The 23,531-nt window shown below is 47.9% G+C and overlaps 1 protein-coding gene across 1 annotated transcript; it reads left to right on the top strand.

Moving 5' to 3' along the window:
- Positions 1–54: 54 nt before the first annotated feature.
- Mrps11 (mitochondrial ribosomal protein S11) lies at positions 55–9,818 on the top strand. The gene is made up of 6 exons (XM_021166895.3): positions 55–254; positions 405–512; positions 5,498–5,596; positions 7,455–7,584; positions 8,663–8,728; positions 9,471–9,818. The coding sequence occupies exons 1-6, from the start codon at positions 190–192 to the stop codon at positions 9,576–9,578; spliced, it is 576 nt and encodes a 191-aa protein (XP_021022554.1). The 5' UTR covers positions 55–189; the 3' UTR covers positions 9,579–9,818.
- Positions 9,819–23,531: the final 13,713 nt, after the last annotated feature.

The raw sequence follows: 23,531 nt of genomic DNA, 5'->3' as shown, positions 1-23,531 counted from the left end.
ACTAGAAAGGGGAAAGTTCCTATATAAATGGTTTTATAGAGCATTTAAATTTGAAGAAAAATACTTACAGGACTATTTAAGAGCAATCAGGTGGTTTCCTGTCTGTGAGCACCCCCACAGAGGCTTATGGTGCTGGCTCGAGCTAAACCTAGCGCCGCGGACCGGAGCTGATGAGGGTCAGTTTCAGTCATGCAGGTTTTAAGAAACTCCGGGTCGTGGCTCCTGCGGTCCTGGGCTGGACATGGAATGACCAGGTAAGGATTACTCTTTTGAACCCACTGTCACCCTCGAACCTGCCCGCCTACCTTCCAGACCTATGTGCCACATGAACCCCCCCCCCCCAAAATACCGTTAATCCAGTCCCTCATCGTACTCTCTCTTTTGTTTTTGCCCCCCCCCCCCAGGCTTGTGGGCATTGCCCCAGCTAAGAATATCCACACCGGAGCCCCGAGGTTAGAAGACTCAGCTGCCAGGCAGAACACTGAAAGGGAAGCAGCTCCGAGTCGCTTCAGGTGAGGGTTAAGTGGATGCAGCGCTCTGGAAAGTTGCATCCTGTGACTTCTGCCCGACACCGTCCAGAATCATAGAAAAAGTTAATTCCTGGCTGTCATTTGCCATCTGTGGGAGCTTGTGCAAATCAGCACACTATACGTGGAGATAATGCTTAGAGGGGTTGTTGGGAAAATAGAGGGATGAGCTGGGGCATAACGTAGCTATTCAATTAGCAACTGTTAGCTAAGTGTCCAATGTATATAAATATCAGCTTTCTTTTCCTTGTGAGATAAGCTTTAGGTCCGACTAGCAGCTTTCTCTGCCTCCAACACAAAATGTCTTGAAGAACCACACTAACTGCACATCTAGATTGTGCCTTTCTTAATTTCGTGCCTAGCCCTGGGCCCTGGCATCCTGCAGCATCCCACTAGTAGAAATACTTCATATGCAGGCAGTATATATGTTCACTTACCTTCACATCTGTTTAACAGTTACAAAAGCTACTACTACCTGTTGAGTACCAGGATAAATACAGGAAATTTAGGTTATGTCTCCCCAGAAGTAGTACACAACTTGCAAGAACAACACACAGGCAAATGTTTTAACTATAATCTGATCAAAAGGATAATAGAGGTAAGAACTAGCTGGACAATTAAGAGAGTAAGGCACGCTTGAGGAATTCAGGAAAGACTAAGTACCGTGGACTGTGGAAGTGACTAGGAACTCAGCTGGACAAGATCAATGTGATTGTGGCAGGCAAGGGTAACGTCTGTGGAAAGGCAGGCTGTCAGAACTGGCTTGTGATGCCTCTAGAAAGGCATTTCGGAACCTGTAGATTGCAACCCCTTTGGGGTTCCTAAGACCATCAGAAAGGTTCCTAAGACCACCAGAAAACACACATGCATACGTTACGATTCATAACAGTAGCAAAATCACAGTTATGAAGTAGCAACGAAAATAATTTTATGGCTGGGGGTCACCACAGTATGAGGAGCTGTATTAAAGGGTCACAGCATTAAGAACACTGAGGACCACTGCTCTAGAAGGATCCAAATGTCAGAGGACGGCCCTATCTCCCTGGAGCTTTTACACTTTATCTCCTACAGGCAGCGAGGAGCTACTGATGGAATTTGATCCAGGACCGTTGTAGCCGTTCATTCGGCATCCCAGACACTACGAGGATTGTTGGGGTTCTGTCCCTGCTCCAACAGTAAAGCAGGCAATCGGGCATAGCCGTATCCTGTCCAGTTCTGGGATGAGTTGATGCCATGTCATTCACTCATTCATTCATTCATTCATTCATTTTTAGGATGGCCTTGCTGTGCAGCCCAGGCCACCCTCAGACTCAATCCTCTTGCCTTGGCCTCCTGGGTGCCTGAATTACTAGAGCATACCCCAGCCTCAGCCTTACTCTTTAGAGAGTCTATAACCACTGTGTTGATGTGAAGCCATGGGGAGCAAGAATGGAAGCTGAGAAGACTTGAAAGCAGTTAGAAAGCAGTGGAAATAGGTAAAAATAATGGCGTCTGGAATACGGTGATAGTTTTCCTCGCCAGCGGACTTTGGTTTTTGGGTTTTATTTTGTTTTGAGACAAAGTCTTGCTGTGCAACCTAGGCTGGCCTGGAATGTGCGGCAGTCCTTAGTCTCCTGGGTGCTTAGGGATTACAGGCATCTGTCCACACCCAGCTACAGATCTGTTAATATAAAATGTGAGAAAAGGAAAGGTGCGAAGGCTCAAAACTGGGCGCCAAACAACTGAAAATATGGAATTGTTATATATTAAAATGTCAGGGACTAAGAGTTGAGATCTGTGTGGTTAAGTTTAAGATGCCTTATGCTTGCTTTCAAAAGGCCTTGTGTAATCATGTATAATAAAAGAAAACATTTGAGACACTTAGCATCAGAGTAGGAGTAGAGATGCCATATAGACGCTATCTGGAGGGAGGAAGGACCAGCAAAAGAAAACTCCTCCCCAAGACAGGAAGAAAGCCAGACAAGATTTTCCTTTTAGTGTGGTGCAGCCAAGTAGGGACCCGAGCTGTGTTTGGCACTGCAGACAGGATGGGGTGGCAAGCAGCTAGCATGACTGCTCATTGGATTTAACAGTATGGAGGTGGTTGGTGGTCTTCAGAACAGCCTTTCTGATGGAGAGCTCAGAAATAACTTCTCATTGTTGCAAAGAAAATAAGCAAGTATTGTCATTCCTTTAAGGAAGCTCTGCTGTAAGGGAAAATGGGAAGTTCGTAGGAACTTGGGCTTTAAAATGTGGGGAGGTTTTTGGGTTTTTTTGTTTGTTTGTTTGTTTGTTTGTTCGTTCTTGTTGTCTTGACTTTATGACATGACCGTATGTTTTGCTTCTGGGACCCAGAGAAAGACTGATACTGAAGTGGGAACCTTGCCAGAGCAGTGTCCTTGTGGGGCTAGTGATGCAGCTGGAGCATGGCGACAGGAGAGTCCTCCAAGGCCTTGGGCACAGATGTTCTGTGGTGGAAGCTGGAAGGAAGTCTGATTGATTCTATTTCTCTGCAGAGGCCATCAGCTGGCCCCGAGGAAACAGGAAGGGCTCAGATGTTTACAGAGACAGAAGGAAATGTAGAAGCGGCATCCAGGAGAGTGGGAGGATAACTGAATTGAGGATGATTGTCAGGCATCTTGAGAGCCTGCTCGATGCTTGGCAATTCATTAAGATGAAGCACTGGGTCTTGGTAGGGTCAGATTTTGCCCCTCCCCGCCCCCAGGGACTTAGCAGTGTCTAAAAAGTTCTTGTGGTCATAAATTAGGAGATAGAATCCAGTGAAGTAAAGCCAGAGATGCTACCAAGCACCCCACTGTTCCCAGGGCAGCCCCCCACAGAAGTGTTTCATCCAAAATGTCAGTTAAAATGCCCTGGTGTAGAGACCAGTCAACCATGCCGTGTTTGCACAGACTCAAATTATCTAGAGAGATGGATTTAACAAGAGCTGGGAGTTTGCCAGGAGACTATGAAGAGAGACAGGGGAGTTGAGACTAGGATTTAGTCCCTGTGAGGAGAGAAGTAGTACCTGAGGTATGTGGAGTGACAGCAATCTGACGGGCTCCTCAGAGTGCTGCCCTGAAGATAGCAAGGGGGTGGGGGCGGGGATGGCCAGGAATGCTTGAAGCCAATGATATGATGCATGCGTTGGTAATGATAATGGCTGCCTGAGACCCCAAAAAGTGCATTAGCCAAGGTAGGACAGATGACGATTAAAGGAGACAAGGTTTAGAAATAAAAGTGCAAATCTTTTGGAGATCTAGCAGAATTAATCAGTAGTTATTTAGAAGTAGTGCCAGGTGACACTGAGCCAGCTATGGTTTTTGCAGTTTATTTGCATTTTAAATATTTTTTTTGAAATTAAATATAAGTGTATCATCCCCCTTCCATTTTCTCTTTGTAATACTTCCTTTATATCCCCTTTTCTCCTTCTCAAATGTATAACCTCTTTTTTTTTTAATTGTCGGAGGAGGTGGTGTATTCCTAACGACATAAATATTACCTGATCCATCTGTATGATATTACTTGTATGAATATTACTTCAGGGTTGACCACTTGGGATTGGATCTCCCATTTTCAGTATTCCTTAATTGCTTGTATTTGCATTTCTAAAGATTTTACAATTAAGCCAGGCATGGTGGAGCACACCTTTGATTCCAGTACAGTACAAGCGGGGGCAAGTAGATCCCTGTATTGGGGGATAGCTTGGTCTACATAGTGAGCTCCAGGCCAGCTAGAGCTATGTACTGAGACCCTCAAAATAAAACAGTCCATTGGCAAATGAACCTCCCCGCCATGAGAGAAGGCAGAAAGACCAATCCCAGAAAGCTCTGTCTCTCTTAGAGCCTTCCTTAGAAGAGCTCAGTATACCTTCAACCTGAGAGAATCTTGTCTTGTTTTGTTTTATGATTGGCTCTTGCTATGTAGCCCAGGATGACCAGGAACTCTGTTATCATAGCTGGTCTTAAACTCATGGTTGCTCTCCTGGCTGGGGTGTCTTGATCTTGGCCATGCCCTAGATTATGTGGCTTAGGCTCCTAGTTTAGATCTTGCTATATAAAAGGCATTGTACTGGTTTTACTCAGACTGACACTTGTATTTGCACAACACGGGTGGGGGATCCATGGAGAAATGATGGTCACTGAAACAGTAGTATCATCCACAGGACTGGGACACTTTCCTTCTTAGTACAGAAGCTGATAGGCCAGCCGCCCACAGAGGCTGTGCGTCATGCTAAGACTGGGCCGCAGAAAACAATGCAGTGTGCTGAGCTTTTGAAAATATCCCTACAGAAGCAGATGGGGCGGGGTGGGGGGATGCTTGAATGGTAGCGTGTTTTCAGCATAGTAGAAATGCAGTGTGGGTGTGTGGGTACAAGGCTGAGTCTGATTTAGGTGTGTAGGCATAATGAAACAGCCGAGTGACTCCCATCTGAAATGCTGAATGACAGTGCTGTGTGTGTTTACACTTATAAAGAACAGAGCATAGACCCAAGGCCAGTCTCCTGGGTCCAAGGCTTGGCTTTCCGTGCATGCTAGCTCTCTTTCTGTTTGGGACTTGAGTTCTCCACCTGAACAGGAAGACTCCAGCCTCAGGGGAACCCAGTAACCCAGCACACCTTCAAGGCCACTGTTCCCAATGCTGAAACACTAGAGTGCCCATAAGGTTTGACCCGTAACAGGAGCAGAGCGCCTCCTCCAGAGCCAGGGGTTTGTCAGCGCTATTTTGATCTGGTGTGTGTGTTGGGGGAAGGATGGTCTGGGAGGTTTGAGGCCTTTTGTGGTGGTAGATAACAGGCTGGGCAGCCTTACGGTATATCCTAAGCTGTACGCATCCCAGTTAACCTTGAATTCAGCCTTCCACCCTGCCCTCCACCTTGCTTGGTTCACAGTATTCAACCACTTTATTTTATTCTATAGCATGTATGTATTTCTTTTGATTTAAAGAACTAACAATCAGGAAATTAAAGAAAATGTTTCTTCTGATTGCAGCCTTTACCCTCCGGTTCCAGGACAGGAGAGCTCTCTGCAGTGGGCAGGGATGAAGTTTGAGGAAGTCCCAATTGCACACATTAAAGCAACCTACAACAAGTAAGAAAAGGGTGCCCACGTGAGTCCCCTAGGAACTGCTTCTGCCTCAGGCCTTCTTGGAGTAGAAGTCGGGGTGTCAGATGCTAGCTTCATCTCTTCTTTCTTTATAAGCTTACTCAAGTTTCATGAAACTATAAAATAGCTTGAGTACAGTGTAATTGTAAGGGTTTCTGCCTTCCTTGGGACTCCTGTGCAAGCATCAGAAGGGCTGCATTAGAAGCAAGTGGAGAGAGAGGCAGTGTTCAGATACGTGATCTACTTGTAAAGTAGCCGGAATGTATAAGCCCCCTAGTCAGCCTTCTTACCTTAGGCCCTGTGCACTGCCCCTTCCCTAGCAGGGCTAAGTGTGGCAGTGAAGGAAAAACTACTGTGTGCTGTGGGGTGCTAGCACAAGACACAGGTGCAGTTGGGCTCCCAGCTGCAGAAGCATAGGGCACTTGGCGACAGCTTTGCAGGCTAGGTCCTACTTGAAAGTGGAACCTGAGTTTGGTGGCATCCTGCCTGCCACACAGTTGCAGCACAGCACTGGAGACGATAATCCTGGCCTAGAATTCGAGCACCCAAGAGCCACAGAGCCTACAGCAGCATCTTTCTCCCTTCTCGTGAGCTAATGCAGACGTGGCTTCTGAGCTCTCTACACCCTGTTGTGTCTGTGCCTTTTCAGTACGCCCTGAATGAGAAAGTTTCTGTGTAGCGCCTGAAGTGTAAGAGACCCCAGGGGAAGAGTGAATGCCATAACAAGACCAACAAGCAGGCGGTCCCTGCTCAGGGCTGACCCAGCAGGTCTCCTGGACAGCTCCCCTTCACTTTCCCCTTCCCAGGAACACCCAGAAAGCTCTGCAGAAAGTGGGGTGATGATAACCAAAGGGGAGACGGAAAACATGCCTTAGAATTTTCTTAAAGTCAGTCTTGGGGGGTGGGGGGGTTTCTAGACAGGGTTTCTCTGTGTAGCCAGGGCTGTCCTAAAACTCACTCTGTAGACCAGGCTGGCCTCAAACTTAGAAATCCACCTGCCTCTGCCTCCCGAGTGCTGGGATTAAAGGCGTGCACTATCACTGCCCAGCTTAAAGTCAGCCTTAATTACAATTTACCATTTTAAAGCAAATTAGAAAAAAGTTTCACTTACTTAAAATAATTTTTGGTCAGAGAACAGAATGTCATAAGCATTTGAATTATCCACTGTAATAATATTATAGGGATAACTGGTTTTGTGGGATTCCTTTGAGTCTTTATGGTTACCTCTGAAATGACAGATACAAGATTCGCTTCAAAACAGCCCGTGGACAAGGGCACGTAACGGGTCAGAGGAGACACTGTGTTTGGATGTGACGTGGTCATTGTTGGAGCAGAGTGAGGTGACAGGTCTCTGGCATTTATTCATAAACTTTTGAAAATTACCTTATTACATGTTTACTTAGTTGTCAGGAGTGATCATAAGCATGTGGAGGTCAGAGAACAATTTGCACAAATTCTCTCTTCCCACCGTGTGGGTGCACCTGTAAGCCGTCCCTCACACACTCTTCTTTACATTGTTGTAGTGGAAGATACTAGAATTTTCTCAGCGTTGTCTTTTTTAACAGTTGCCTAATGCAAAGCATGTAGGTTTTTATAAAACACCAAGCGATGTCACATCAGGGAAAACGCTGCCCCAGCGAAGGCTTCGTTCAGGAGGAAGTGGTTCCTTCGGCTGACGCTCTCCTGCCCTTGGATTATGGCACTCCCCCTAAGTGTGTGATCTGCCCATCTTCCTTTAGCAGAGGAAGCTAATGACCTTTTCTTTCTCACTGTGGCTCCTAAGGACTTTAGCAAGCTCCCTTCCTTCTGAGCAGTAATAGAGCTGTGTGCCTCCTTTTCCCAGCACACAGATCCAGGTAGTCTCTGCCACCAATGCGTCCCTGGCCCGTGCCTCCTGTGGCACAGAAGGCTTTCGCAATGCCAAGAAGGGCACCGGCATCGCCGCACAGACAGCAGGCATAGCTGCAGCAGCAGTAAGTACCTGACCACGTGGCTCCACTTTCCCTGTGGCTTACAGTGGGGAAGTCTCATTAAACCAGATTCGGAAGCAATGAGATCTTTGCCCACCCCTGTTAGATGCCCTGACACTGTCGCTGCTTTAAGAGGCCTTTGTAGAAAGGTTACCAACTTTCTCTCTCAGCTTCAGTGGAGAAAAAAGATGTCATTTATGTTCAGAGGAATAACCAGAGAGCTGAAGGCTTAGGATCCAACACTCCCTCCATGAAAAACCACTGGGCTGTATTCTATTCAGGAAGCATGTCTTATAGCACAGGTCCCAAAGTGACGTGTCATAGATCTTTCTAGAAGCAAATCAGGCAGCTCCATTTCAGACACTTCATTATTACCCTGTCTTCAGAAGAGCCTGCTATTATCCACTCTTTTAAGAGAGTCAGATACTGGGGGATTGGTCAGAGTCAAGGAGCCAGTTCAGCTCTTTGATGTGAACCCAGATGGGCCTTGAGCCAGAGCTGTGTGTTTTCTGGTATAGCAGAGGCCACAGACGTGTGCACTCTGACAAGCAGGATACTTCCTGAAGGAACACCTTGGCCTTTAAGCTAGACGTAAGGCAATCTTTGACTGCTATGAGTAGTGATCACCAAAGCACAGAACGACCGTCAGACGGAGGGAGCACAGTCGGCTAAGCAGCACATGCCAGTGTTCGGAGGCCTCTGAATGGTAGCTCTTGAGTATCTTCCAGGACCTGTAGTGAATGTGTTCCTAATCTGGATACATACTTAACTGTAAAGAAACTAAATCCCACTAAGTGGGCCTGACATTGATATCCATGGTGACACCTCAGCATTTGGAGGAAAACCGGGCAATATCTACAAGTGTCCATTAGATGGCAGTGCAGTCCTGTCACCTTCGTTCCTTGGCTCTGTTCACTAGCCTCTACGTTGTCCACTAGGCCCTCTGTCCTTAGCTCCCTTCTGTGTCTTCTGCCTCACTGTTTGCTTCTGTCATTGCCCTTATCCCATGACTCCTGGGGACGGTAGCCAGAGACTGGGCTGCAGCACTGTCTCAGGGGCACTGACACTTGCCTCTCTCCAGAAAGCCACAGGAAAGGGAGTGACCCACATCAGAGTCGTAGTAAAAGGCATGGGGCCAGGACGCTGGGTAAGTTACTAGCGGTTCTCCTCCGGGGGCGGGGGGCGGGGGGGTGTCTGTGTGTGTGTGTGTATCTGTGTGTGTGTATCTGTGTGTGTATGTATGTCTGTGTGTATCTGTGTGTGTGTGTATGTGTGTGTGTCTGTGTATATGTGTGTGTGTCTGTGTATGTATGTATGTGTGTGTGTGTGTCTGTATATGTGTGTCTGTGTGTGTGTGTGTATGTATGTGTGTGTGTGTGTGTGTGCGCGCGCGGGCGGAAATGTCCCTTAGTGAGTTTCCATGGTATTGTTTAAAGTTCCTTTCTGTTCCTGTGATCTGCTAATCCCCGCAGAGCAAGCCTGGGTCATGGATTAATTTATTACCTTCTTGAGTCCCAGCCCCTTGGAATGGAAAAGTAGTCTCTGGGGGACCAGTTTAAGCAAGTCCTCAGCACAGACAGTGAATGCAATGGAGAAGGGATCAAGACCAGTGGGGCTAGAGCTTCCTCCAACAAAGTGACATCTCTCTGACTTTAAAAGAACGAGGTGTTGGGGTGTGAGTGTGTGTGTCCCAGGAGAAGAAAACACTCCTGTAAAGCTACCAGAGTGCTTTACAGGATAGATAGAACCTCTTTCCAGACCGTAAAACACAAGGTGGAGGCAGGGGGCTGGAACATCAACAATGAGCTTCCATCCTTCTCCAGCCCTGCCTGACAATGCCGGTCATCATTTTGAAGCCCGTGCCTTTTGCCTATTTCTGATCTTTCCAGTCTGCCATCAAAGGACTGACCATGGGGGGTCTGGAAGTGATCTCAATCACAGACAACACCCCTGTCCCACACAATGGCTGCCGACCCCGGAAGGCTCGAAGGCTGTGACAGGAAGGAAGCCTGCACTTGGACCTGACCTCAGGTCTTGACTCCTGTGGATCCTACAGAAGGCCCACTGTGGAAGCCGCTGGAGCCGGCTGTTCTCGAGCCCTCCTTGGGGGAACACTCCTCTCCTCACACAGAGATTGGAAGTGCCGAGCTGGCCTCTTGGACATGAGGGAGTGGGAACCCCAGGCCTACTGTTGCCAGCTCAGCCTCTGCTCCGAAAATAAAGAACTATTCTCTGTAGTAGCTGTGAGTTTTTGTTCCCAGTATTACAGACTTCTGAAAGATTGTGAATAGAGGTGTGCCTGGATAGAAGGGCTTCGGTGTAAAGTGGGCTGCACCCCTTCTTCTCACACTGCCTTTAGAGCCTCTTAACTAAGGTGGCCAGATCTTGTCACAGCCAACAACTGAGCAGTTAGCCGGGGTGCGGGGAGAACTTTTTGCCATTCTCTGGAGTCTGTTAGATCTCACAGGTGCTGGGCATGTTTAAAGTTAGCCTAGCAGAGTGTGGGTGCTCTCAAGCTCACACTTTCTGGGACTGTTCATCCCTCATACTCCACGAACTTTGCCAGTCCCCAAATCCAAAAGAAAAGTATCTCAAAAGTAGGCTGTAGGCTGGTGGAGTTTTATAAAATAGGATTTGCCAGGAAGAAGCGTGGATAGCACTATGAATTGTGCTGGTATAGTACCCAGATGGGCCAGACAGATGGGCACAGCTCTGAAACCCCGGGCTGCCCCTCAGCCAATCATGCACGACCATGGGAGGCCAAGATAGGGGAGACAGCTCTTCCCAAGCCTCTCAGCTGAGAGAGCAGCAGATACTTAGCAGGAAATGATCACAGCATAGTACCACTCCTTCCAGGCAGGGCTGCAACTGGGCAGGTGAAGCCCTGAGCCTTCCCAAGCATGGTATAGTGAGGCCCAGAGCTGCCCTTGGGTAGACAGGAGGGGCTGTGTTGGAGCTGGAGAAAGGACAAGACTACCAACATAGAAGAAATGAAAGGACAATGTCTCCCTGCTCCTTTTCATCCTTAACAGGACCTGAGAAGTATCCTGAGAGACTAAAGCTCCTCCTGGAGTCTTATGTGACAGTCACTGCTAGAAGGAGCGTTTTAATATAAAACCTTCCAGGGCAATGTGTTAGAAAGGACTTTGGTGTTTTAGAGAATCTCACTGTTTGGCTCAAGCTGGCCTTGAACCTTCTGAGAACTACAATTACAGTGTCACCATGCCCCATACACACATACACAAACACACAGACACATGCTGGGTACGAGAAAGTGAAAATGGTGGCAGTTTATGACAGTAAAGTGACTTCGAAGAAAATAGACTTTAAAATGAGCTTTCAAAACCATGCTTTGTGGTTTGCTGTGGTTTGGCTTTTATCCAAGTGGAGAAAGGGCCTGAAGCACCTCATGGCTCAAGCCGAAATAATTAAAAGGTTTAGAGAAAAAGCTTTGTGAAGATTCTCTGCAGAGGATTGGGCAGGGTTCAGAAAAGAAATGGGTGGTGGGTGGTGGGGGTGTGCTAGGGGATCGAATCAAGGCTCCTGAGAACTAGAAGCAGCTGCCACCCTAAGCCTGAGGTCAGGTGAAGGATCTACAGCTTTGACAGGATTTGAGCCATGGAGGCAGGTACCACCCAGGAGTGATCACAGACTGGCATCTCCCAAAGTCATGGCCTGGAGGGGGAAGAGGAGGAAGTTCCCCAGTAGCTCCACTGGGGCGGGGGGTAGGGCAGATTGCTCCCTGTGGAACCCCACAGACAGCTGAAAGACAGTAGTGTAGTCCTTGGTAACTCAGGATGGATGAGGAGGGGCCCACGGTGAAAGAGCAAGCACAGCGACAAGTGACAACCACCATGTCCCACTACTGCACAAAGTGCCTTGCTTATCTGGGTGAAGTGGCACACACATGTCTGTCATCTAAGCACAAGAGATGGGGGAGGAAGATCAACAGTTTAAGGTCACTGTCAGATACATGGTGAGTTTGAAGCCAGCCTGGGCAGAGGACGGGTTTTCATTTCTCTCAGCCAAGGCCGTTATCTGACACCAAGATAGAGTGCCTGCCAAAAGAAACCTGTTTAACAGTGTGCCCCTGGATGCTAGCAGAATATCACTCTGGATATAGTCTCAAAACAACAAAAGGGTTCTGTCACCTAGACCAGGCCCACTGTGGAGAAATGCATGCCCCCGGCACATCCCTAGCCTCAGGAGCCAGTATGGGCCTTGTTTCCAAAGCTTCTCGAGGAAATGAACAGGCTTTATTTTGGCAAACTCTCAGAACACTCTCGTTTCCAGCCTGTGAGTACCCAACAACATCCTCTTCTGTTTCCCCTATTATCTTTCAGACTTGGCTTCTCAGGGGATAATGTCGACCTCCTCGCAGAAACTACAGCTTCCTTACTGCTCAATCTTGACAACTTTTGATTCCTCAGACACTGGGCTGTTGCCAGAGGCCCTGCTCTACATCTGTCTCTGCTTGGAGGAACGGTAGCCTGTAAACTTAATTGTCCCACAAAGAGAAGAGGCAAAGAGGTGTTGTCATCCTCCTGCCAGCAGGCTGTAGATACCCTCTATGACAGCATGTCCAGCACAGACAGTTTTACTCCTACTGCCAGTACCTCAGGACTGGTGATGTAAGGGACGCCTTTCTGCTCCTGTGCACACAAAAAGAATGTCATCTCTCCACAGAGGACGTGCTTTCATTTCTCTCAGCCAAGGCCATCACCTGACAACGAGCTATAGTCCCTGCCAGAGGAAACCTGCTTAACAGTGTGTCCCTGGGCGCTAGCAGAGCATCACTGTGGCTTTCCAGAAACCAGATCCTAATTGCACCTGCCCACCACCTGACTCTGACATGCCCACTTCAGACAGACAGGCAGACAGACAGACAGACAGACAGACAGACAGACAGAGGATAAAACTATAAGAAAATGTAGACCTTTCCCCATCTAGGCTCCCCCTCACCCCATGTTCTTTGTTCTGCCTTTTTTGAGGCAGGGTCTCACGAAGTCCAGCCTGGCTTTGAACTTGCTTCTGGCTGAGCATGACACTGAACTCCTGGTCTTCCTGTCTTAGAAGCATCCACAGTGCTGCTTACTGATGTGTGTCACCACACCATGCTTGCTTTGCTTACTGGCTTTCACCCACACTCAGGTTCAGTTACCTCTGCTACACAGCCCGGGTCCTCCTGCCTAAGGACATCACTTTGTACAGTGCTCCAGGCCCTCCTACATCAATTACTAGTCAAGAAAATGCCCCTACAGACAGACATGCCCACAGGTCAATTTGATGGAAATTTCTCAGTTGAGGCTCCCTCTTCCCAAGAGTGTCAAGTTGGCAACTGGATTAACTATCACAAGTGGACACCTCAGTTTTCTTGTACCAAAAGCAAAAACTGTCCACTCTCCAAAACTGAGCTCTGATAGGTTCCTCCCCAGTCACTGGGGCTAGGTGTAGGGAGCACGGAGTTCTGCTGCGGATGATGTTCCCCTGGGGATAAGTCTGAGGGGGCAGACGGGCATGTAGCTAAATTCCAGAGATGTTCCTTGAAGGGGACATAAATGTTACCAATGTTCATGGAAGTAGTGATGCTTTTAAGAGGGTAGAAGGGAGGGTTTAAGGAAGAGGTGGCACTGGACAGATCAGATGGCTTAGTGCGTGCACTTGGAAACAGATTCACAGCCAAGGCAGGGTGAGAGATCATCAGTTCAATGGGGGGGTCATGGGATTCAGACTGGAGGGGGAGGCATGGAAGTCAAGGCTTACCAAAGAATCAGAGGAAAAGCCTGAGGTGAAAAAAGAAATCTTATAGTTACACCAAGAATAAAAACAAGTTCAACTGATATGATAGAGAAAGGTACATAGCTAGAAAGCTGTGGCCAGGAAAGACCATGAGTGTCAGGTCTTAGAGATGGCTCAGCTGCAGGAGATAAAATTCATTACAGGGCGTCTTAGTTACTTTCTATTGCTGTGACAAAGCCCTGTGAGCAAGGCAAGTTTAGGTGAAAGTGTTTCATTGGGTTACAGTTTCAGAGAGTTGGAGCCCATGATGGTGCTGTGTGAGCGCTCGCTCTTCACTCTTCACTCTTGGTCTGAGAGCAGCAGGCAGAGAGAACAGAGAGAAGCCTCAAAGGCCACGCCCATCACACACCTCCTCCAACAAGACTCTGTCTCCCAACCCCAAACAGTTCCACCAACTGAGGACAAGGTATTCAAACAGATGAGCAAACAGATGGGAACCATTCTCATTCAAATTAGCATACATACTGTCTGAAACTGAGTGCGTTTAAATAAAGCAGTTACGAGGTGTGAGCCAAGAAAACTACAGCTTTGGATTTATAGTAGAGAAAGAACTGGAGCAAGGAGCAAGAGACATGCACAACTGTCTCAGCAAGAAGTGGCTCTGCCCATCATTTTCTCAATTCTGAAGACATCCTTGTACAACACACCCCTATCTGCTGCCATTTGTTTGAGAAGATATCTGGTTCCCGTAAGATGGTTCTTTTATCCCAGGTTGTAGCCTTGCCTTCCTGGATAACTCCCCTCCTCTGGGGTGTGGGAGCTGTCCTGTGATGTTCTATTCTCCGTGGGATCTAAGGTGGCTTATGAGCTCAAGTGAGGACTCAATGCTTTCTCGCAGAAGCACCATCTGTATGCTTGTTTCCATGGTGGGGATGAGACTGCCCAGGGAAAGGTACAGAACTTGGCAAGAAGATGGCCTGGTCTATAAACACTTCAGGAGAGCCAGCAAGGGGGCAGGAGAGAGTGATGAGACACAGGGGAGCAGCTGGCCTCTCGGGAGCCACGGGGGCCCAGTACATCCTTCATAGAATGCTGCCTAGGGGTCAGCTAGCTGCTGTGTCGGGGAACCCTAGCAGCCTGGAAGGTCATGTTGATGTACCAAAGGGCAGAGAGAGTAGAGATCTGGGTCAGATCCTGAGTCTGGTAAAAGATGTATACTGTTGTGGGATCCGTGAAGGGCCAACAGTTTCCCTCTCACATGTATGGGTGTGGGTACATGGAAAGGACTCGGTGCTTAAAGGTAAGACGAGGCTTCCAGGGCAGGCTGTCACGTGAGATCCCAGAGGCAGGTGTGCCCATCGTAAGCCGGGAATAGCCAGTGATGGAAGCAATGTAGACGAATCAGAAGCAAAATGTCCTTGGAATCAGTACACAGGGACCGTTCCTTGTTCTTCCTAAGATGTCCTATAATTGTCCTGAAACAAAAGAGTGTTCCTTCTCTCCCAGCTCTTACTGAGGCTCCACAGATAACTAGAGTTGCTTCAGAGGGGGAACTGGCTGTGTCTGTCACTATATCTTACACGGGGGGCGGGGGATATGCTCTGGCTTTGTAATTGCTTGTAGGAATACTCCATCCCGTAGGCAACTCATTCCCCCAAAACGCTGCCAGATGGCAACACTCTGCATATGCTCTGCCAGCACAAAAGCAGATCGCCCCACGTGGTTTTCAACATGGCAAGTGTGGTTAAAGAACTAAATTTTAAGTTTCCATTGGCCTGAATAAATTTAAATATAGATAGCTATAGGCAGCTGGTGCTACTGTACTGGGACAGTATGGTCTTGGGTATCCTCCCTTCATGCCCACTATGCAAAGATATCTTTAAGGCCTGTGAGTCAGGCAAAGATGAGGACTGATGTGTCCATCAGGAGAGTGCTAGTGAAAGAAACGGCAGAATAACAGGGGGTATGTTGCCCAGGAAACAAGTCAAACTGTGTGGCTAAGTGACAAATGGAGAGAGAGGTGGGCGGTGGAATGATGTGTGTGGTATAGTTGCAGATGTTGGTAGGGAGAGAAGAGAATGTGGAGCACACATGTTTGTACGTGCATCAGCTCTCAGACAGTAGAAAGGAAGCAATGAGTGGAAGACATAGCCTTTTCCCTTCCTCACCTTTAGATTCAGGTATGCTGCAATTAACAAACCAATAAAAAATAGAAGTAAAGACCTGGTTTTACCATATGTATTCAGTGTACAGATACACACACACACACACACACACACACACACACACACACACACACACACGAGCTACAGTTGGGCAGTATGTAAATTAATTGTCTGCTGAAGTGTGTACAGAACATTTCATGAATATAATTTGACACAGTGAACCTGTAACACTGCCTATGCCCCCCAGCCCCACCCGTCCTGTAAAAGATGCTGGCTTTAACCTAGAAGTTTGTTCTGCTAATTAATCTGATTTCTCCCCTCCGCCAAGCCAGGTTCAAATCGAATTGTGCACTTGCTCTCAAATTAGCATAACAAGTCTTGCCAGAAAGTCACCTCAGTGTCTTTATTGCCTGGCTGGAAGGGGGGTGGCCCAGCAGGTGCTGTTTCCATAGTGCCCTGTGGCAGCTTAACCACCTAGGATTTGTGTAATCCCCTTGAACTAAAAAGAAATGTCAACTGAGGGGCAGCGTTGTGTCACAGGGGACCCAGGCTGGAAGGACACCTGCTGTCTAGACTCAGGTTGAGCCCACACTCCCTCCTCCCTCCCTGTCAGACATTGGTGGTCCCACACAGGACTATAGAGGATTGGTGCTGATCCAAAGAGCCTAAAGTCATTTATGGAGAATTACTTAAGGGAGATCCTAAGACTGCTGCAAAGACAAGCTGGAAGCCCTAGAAACCCATTGAGGTTTCTGCTGGGCTCTGGATACTGTTCCCTGTGGCCTCCAATTCCTCCCCATTTGGAGGGAAAGAGCTTGGGAGTTAGAGTCCCACCTGTATTGTGTGACTTTAGAGAAATAACTGCACACTTGGAACCTCAGCTACTTCCTTCCTATTAGTCACTAATGTGGGGATCTGGGCAGACTGCTGTACTGTGCTTCTCCTCAACTGGTACCATCCAACCTGGCTCTGCCTCCACTCTGAACACATGAGATGGAGAGACCTTCAGCTCCACTCTGAAGCCCTGGCTAGGAACCTTGTAGTGAATGCAGATGTTAACCCATCCGGCCCTGGCTATACTGTCATCATCATCATCATCATCATCATTATACACTAGTTTTTATTTTTATTAAATATTTACCCTGAAATTGTAATTAGAAAGTTTGTATAAGAGCCATCACCCATCTTCCTGTTTCCCTTACTCAACTATGGAATAAGCCAGATTGTTAAAAATATGTAGCCAAAATCTAAGATGAAATTAAAAAGCCAAATGATTCGAGAATATCCCTCAAAAGACTTTCTTCCCTCCCTCCTTCTTCAACATCTCTCTGTAACCAAATGCAAAGTTCCGATGCCCTGGTAACTACTGTCCTGAGCAGATAAGAGGCCAGTGGGGAGAGAAATTCCGGAGCCTTCAGTAATTTCACGGGACTGGAAGTAAGTATAAGTGTGCGTGTCTGATATGAGTGTATGTGGTGACAATAGTATTGATAAGAAGGGGATCCAAAAACAGAGCACACTGGCACTCAAAATCCTAATAGAGGCTGGGAAGGTAGGGTGGTGGGTAACAGTGACTTTCAGCAAGGCAAGCGCAGTGCACAGTCTGTATGGCAGTCGCTTTTCTCATTGATGCAACCAAAATACAAGAAACAACTTATTTGGGCTTACCATTGAGGGAGACACAGTCAGGGAGGCACTGTGGCAGGAGCATGTATCTCATTGCATCTACAGTCAGAAGTCAGAGGAGAGGGGGGAGAGGAAGGGAGAGAGGGAAGGGGAGAGAGACAGAGACAGAGGAGGAGAGGAGAGAGAGGGAGAAGGAGAGGGAGAGAGGGAGGGGGGAGAGAGAAAGTGTGTGTGTGTGTGTGTGTGTGTGTGAGAGAGAGAGAGAGAGAGAGAGAGAGAGAGAGAGAGAGAGAGAGAGAGAGAGAGAGAGAGAAATGCTGTGTTCAGAGCACTTCCCCCTTTTTCTTCAGTCCGGGACTCCAGCCATCAGTGGTTCCACCCACCCTTAGAATGGTCTTCTCTCTGCACTTAAACCTTTCTGGAAACACCCTCATAGACATACCTGAGATTCTAACACCAATCTTGTCAGTAATTATGGTTAACCATCACAGTGTGGCAAACAGCGCAATGTGAGGTAGAGTTGGGCACCAGATCCCAGGCAGGACCCTTTTAGATGCTGTTTCATAGAACAGAGAACTTCATAGTCTCTGCAGATGCATTTTAATTAAGGATTCTGAGGCTGGGGGCAGAAGTTCCTTATAAAAATGTAGGAAGCTTTGACCATAGGTAAGAATGGGAGTCATGTGACTCAGAAGAAGACTAGAGAGACATGTCACAGGAAGCCAGAGAATCAAGATTCTTTCTCAGAGCCTCTAAGGATGAACAGACCCAGGAACAAATCAGTTTTTGTCCACTGCTGCCTGACCTCAGGCTCCTGATCTCCAGAGCTGCAAACAACAAAGCCATTTGCCTGTTTGCTTGCTTGTTTTCCTTCCTTTCACTATCCTGGAAATCAAACTTAGGGGCCCCAAGCCCCTAAGTACCCTACTACCTCTGGGTCCCAGCCCCAGTCCCAGCATGCCCTTGCTTTCCCCACTTTTTATTCTAATACAGATCTCAATAACAGCTAGCCTTGAACTGGTTCTATAGCCTAGACAGGCCTTGAACTCCAGAGCCTCCTGCTTCAGCCTCCAGTATAGCTGGGATTACAGACCTGTGCTACAAGCTCTTGCTAGCTCCGTTGTTTTGAGGCCTCTGGCAGCACACATTTGTTCCAGAAGCCTTGAGGGTGCATACAGAGGGGCAGGAGAGAGAGGTGGGGATGTCGGTGAGGATGGAGAGGTGTGTAGAGGACAACCGGACCAGGCTTGGGTGAACTGTGTGTGGGGAAGGGAATAGAGGGCAGCTCTGGCCGGGAGTTGCCAGGGTCACAGCATGGGAGGAAGGTATTTGAGAAAGATCTTTCTGGAGCCTGGTGGAGGCAGGGAGATCTAGGAGCCCTGCTTTATTTAACCCAGGTGGAAAGTGAAGGAAAAGCTGAGTAACGGAGGAGCAGGAACATGATGCAGTGCTTTTCCAGACAGGCTGGGGAGGGCAGAGATGGGGGAGACGCTCTGAGGCTGCTGCAAGGAATAGCACAAAGGAGCCTGCCAGTCCTCCCCAGGGCCTCCTCCTCTGAGAGACGGGCTGCTTTTTCCTTACCTGCATCCTGGACCCTTGGAGGGGGCACGTGCCCCTAAGCACAAAGCACAGGCAGAGATCCTGGGGACACGCAGGGATCCTGAGCCCAGCGTCCCTGAGAGCAGGCAAAAGCACATTTTTTTTGTCCTGTTGGGACTGGGATAATTGGGGCATTAAGGAAAATGCATTTCTCACCTATTTTCTGTCTGATTGAAACGTACTTTGCAGTCATTTAGAGCTCTCACACCTCCTCGAATCAGAGCTCGGCTCACTCAGATGGAGGCAGAAAACTGGGACATCACATGGCTCCTGAGGCTCCCAGGATTTGACAAGCAAAAAAAAATACAACCTTACCCATATCCCTAGCATCTGAAGACATGGCCAGTGTAGGCAGACTATGCCCCTTGCCTGGCTGCACCCTTCAGAAGCGAGGTGGAGATCCAGGAGGACTGCACTTGCCTCCCATCACTGCCTCAAGACAATTCTGTGTCTTGTCTTCTTCTCTAGATCCTGATGGCACCGTTTCAGGAAGGGTCCCTGGCTCCGAGGTTATTCTTCATTGTAAGACTAGGTCCTTAAACAGGGAGTGTGGCTCAGTGATAGGGTGCTTGCCTAGCATGTGCAAGGTTCTAGGTTCAATCCTCAATCTCATACACACACACAGAGACACTCATACAGTCACACACACATACACAGACACATACACAGAAATACATATATGCACATATATGTACAAAGACACACACATACATACACAGATGCACACATGCAAATATACACAAACACATTCACACATGTACATAAGACACACACATACATACACACATATATGCACAAACACATATGCACAACGCATACACACACATACACACACATGAGGCCTAGAAGTATCTCTTTTCTTTTATTTATATTTTTATTTATTTATTTATTTATTTGGTTTTTTGATACAGGGTTTCTCTGTGTAGCCCTGGCTATCCTGAAACTCACTTTGTAGACCAGGCTGGCCTCGAACTCAGAAATCCGCCTGCCTCTGCCTCCCAAGTGCTGGGATTAAAGGCATGCGCCACCACCGCCTGGCTCTCTTTTCTCTCTCTCTCTCTCTCTCTCTCTCTCTCTCTCTCTCTCTCTCTCTCTCTCTCTCTCTCTCTCTCTCCCTCCCTCCCTCCCCCTCCCTCCCTCTCTCTCTTTTTTCTTTTCTTTTCCACAACCATTTGAGTTAAGAGGAAAAGGCTGGTCTTTAAGAATGTCCCTTTCCTCCGGCACTGTATAAAACTGGGTGTAATGGCAGCAGACAGATGCAACCCCAGCACACAGAGAGCAAAAGCAAGATCCGAAGTTCAAGGCCATTCTCTCAGGATATGTGAGACCCTGTTTTCAAAAGTTCAGTCTGATAGTTGTAATTCTTTCAGCGACAAAAGTTGAAAATCTGCCCAAATATTAAACCAAACTTGAGCCTCACTGACTACTCAGAGCTTTTAACCTTCCTCTGGCTCCTCTCCTCCACTTCAAGCCTGAGCAGAAGATGGAGCTAAGAGGCGAGGCAAAGCCTCAAGCAATATTCTTGGTCAGCATGCCTCCCTCACTGACAGTGTTGTAGGGGCCATGCTCCATTCTGTGGGCACCATCCCACCACCCTGCCCCAGCATCACCAATGCAGAGCTCGCTGCGCTAGACCTTTTCTATGCTGCCCAGAGATCTGTGTACCCAGACCTTCTCGGGGAAGGGCCTGACACTCATCTGCTAGGAGTGCTGCTGGCTGCAGGGACCACCCCAGAGAGCTGTCTTGCCCAGTTCACATGCTTCCAAACTACTCTAGCTATTTTAGGCAACCAAGAGTTTGTTAACAGAAAATTGTATTTACAAACTCTGGGAGTGGTCTAACTTTGTCCCTACAGATACAACGTGCTCCAGTTTGACCTCATCAGGAAGGGATTCTGATGGCATTGTGAGAACGATGACCTTCAGACCATTGTTTCTCCTTGACCCAAGGGGAAGAAGAGATTGCCAAAGCCCCCAGCCATGACTGTCTCTTATAACTGGCAAAGCTACCATGGAAAAACAACCCTACTGTTTCTCCAACCACCATGGGAAGCAAAGGAGATAGAGAGATAGTTTCTGACTCCCTTCTTCCTCCCAACTCTTATGCAGCTGACATCATCCATCTACAGTCCTGGCTACTCCCCACTGTGCCACCAAGTGGTGGAAAGTGTGGCTTGGAGTGGGGGAGGGGAGGCACAGCAAACAGTACAGTCCCAAGTGAAAGCAAGACTCCCCAGTTACAGACCTGTGAACTGGCTCCCCGCCACCTAGAGAGTAGAGTCTATCAGGAGCGTTTCTCATCATAGCAAAATATTGGTGATGTCTCACAGAGCCTGACTATGGCACACACACACACACACACACACACACACAAGATGGAGATGGTGCCTGTTGCCACCCTGGAGAAAACAGTCTGTAGGGCAAGGGGAAGGAGCAAGGAAGCCATGTTGTTAACAACTGCTAGCACAAGGGTAGCCAAGAGCCAACACAGTTCTGCGGTCCAGTGGGAACTGTGAAAGGGGCTGGGCTTGAACCTTGTCGAATTGTCCTTCTCACCCTGTTAGATCCAGAATGGGGTGGACTCAGGGCTGGAGCTGAGAGGTATTGGAAGGTCTCAGCCTCAGGATTCCATGCTTGTTGAAGGTGTTTGGGTTCTCCAGGAAGCAGACGGTGAAGTAGAGCTGTCCTCAGGCCACGCTCCTCCCTCTAGAATACTGAGTCCTCCATACCTCTGTGGCACGATTGTCTTGCCAAGTCTACCACCTTGACCGAGTAGAGAAGCTACTGGCCTCCCTGTTTCCCTCTACCCTCATCTTTGGGCACAGCCCTCAACTTTCCACCATTCCCAGAGTGATCTTTTCAGCACAAATCAGTTCCCTTGACTTTATTCAGGTTCATCAGCTTAGTCTACCTAAGAAGAAACTTGTGGGCCTGCAAGAGCACCGAGGTGACAGCGCTCAGGAAGTGGGTGCTTAAGGGCTTCACTGAATAGAAAAGTCTGGGCCAGTGGCTGGGGTGGGGACTCCATGTTAACCCCCAACCAAACTGGTTACCCAGGATGGCTCTGACCCAGCTCCATATTCAGCCATGTTCCAGAAAATGTCAAGGCCATGTTGAAGAACATTTGAGGTGTCACTCTTTACGTGGTTTTCAAGACTGTTTCTAGAACATTCCAAAACAATAATGGCAAAGCCAGGTTACCAACAGGATGAGTAACATGATATCTATGTCTCAAAATACCAAGCCAGGGTCTGATTCCAAAAAAAAAAAAAAAAAAAAAAAATACTACTGCAATGTCCCCAAAATATAACAAAGTTAGACATTAAAAGGTTTAAGATTTTTTTTAAGTAAGCACTTAATAGATATTTATTGAATGAATCCTCTTTGTGTCACAAAGAAAATATGCCTAAAGTCACTGTGGGCTTTAAATATACAGCTATATCTGGGTATAACTCCAGGAGCATCATTTCATTTTGAGAAGAGTACGAGGGAGTCTGGGCATTCTGGCCACCCTAATGCCTGCCCATGTATTCCTTTGGCTCTCAATCACTCCTGTCGCTACTTCATTCTCCTGCTCAGGTGTTAAAAGCACTGGCTGCTCCTTCCTATAAGAGGACTGGATTTGGTTGCCAGCACCCACATGGCAGCTCTGTAACTCCAGTTCCAAGGGACCTGAAACTCTCTTCTACCCTTCCTGAACTCTGCATGACTGTAGTACACACACATTCATACAGGACACTAATACATATAAAATAAACAAAATCTTTAAAAAGAGAAAGATTGTCAGTTAACCCTACCTGCTTGAAGCAGTGTAGAATATACAGATGTCTTTTAATGCTTCTGGAACCTTCTTGGCCCATCTATCAATGGGATACAACAGTTCTCTATATCGCCTGGCAGTGTGGTGCATGGCTGCAATCCTAACACTTGGGAGTCAGAGACAGGACGAGGAGTTCAAAACATCCTTAACTATGTATGGAGCTTGAGACCAACAGGAGAGGCCCAGAGAGTGACCCCTGTCCCAGCTGTAGATGAATGGCACATGGCCCTAGTGTTCCACCCTCCTTTCTGGAAGGGAGGAGATGAGGAGGCACTCTGGGAAATCTGGAAAAGCTGTCATTCTCAGCTCTTCAGACAAGGAGACATTTCCATGGTGAACAGTTCGGCCCTTGAGAAATGGGAGATGTCCCTGTCTTAAGGATGGCTCTGGTACTTTCTGCTGTCATGGGGACAGAGATTACCAAACAATATGCACCCAGGATTTGGAGTTGCTGGAAAGGCCACCCAGAAGGGCCCATGGTACATCACTATCCAATAGTCACTGAGGTCCCTGGTACACCTAATCCCACAAGTCACCCTGTACTCACCACTGGGGCCTTTTCCTGCAAACAGCAGCTGGTCCCAGCTAAGTTCAATGGCTGCCCATCTGTTCCTCACCCTCCTGGACCAGAGATTCACAGGTGTGTCTAAGCCAGCCTTGTCCTTTGAGTATCTCACCCCATCCCACCTGCCTTGGATCAGTAGCTCATGCGGGGATTTGCATCTTTCCCATATGGCTAGCCTCCTACATGTGGTCTGGCCCCAGATATCCCGACTGCCTCCCTCCATCCACGCCCGCCCCTCATGCCCCTCACCTGTCAGGTAATAGGGTAGCTAAAGGCAGACTCTAATGTCTGCCTTAGAATTCTGGCTCCAGTGACTCACTTAAACTCTCTGCTGTAGTTCCTCATCCAGAGATAAAAATCACTCCAAAAAGAACCACACATACACACATGCACACGCACACACGCGCGTGCACACACGCACACATATCAGAGCACT

The sequence above is a fragment of the Mus caroli genome, unplaced genomic scaffold, assembly GCF_978045245.1.
Source record: "Mus caroli unplaced genomic scaffold, Mus_caroli_1 scaffold_8, whole genome shotgun sequence".
In the NCBI taxonomy this organism is placed as follows: Eukaryota; Metazoa; Chordata; class Mammalia; order Rodentia; family Muridae; genus Mus; species Mus caroli.
The sequence above is the reverse complement of the archived record's forward strand: the minus strand, read 5'-3'. Positions and strand labels throughout refer to the sequence as shown.

Excerpts from the sequence above, each read along its gene's own strand:
- Mrps11 (XM_021166895.3), top strand. The coding sequence starts at position 190 with ATGCAGGTTTTAAGAAACTCCGGGTCGTGGCTCCTGCGGTCCTGGGCT. Across the intron at positions 513-5,497 it reads GCAGCTCCGAGTCGCTTCAG|CCTTTACCCTCCGGTTCCAG; the intron begins GTGAGGGTTAAG and ends TTCTGATTGCAG. Across the intron at positions 8,729-9,470 it reads GCATGGGGCCAGGACGCTGG|TCTGCCATCAAAGGACTGAC; the intron begins GTAAGTTACTAG and ends TGATCTTTCCAG.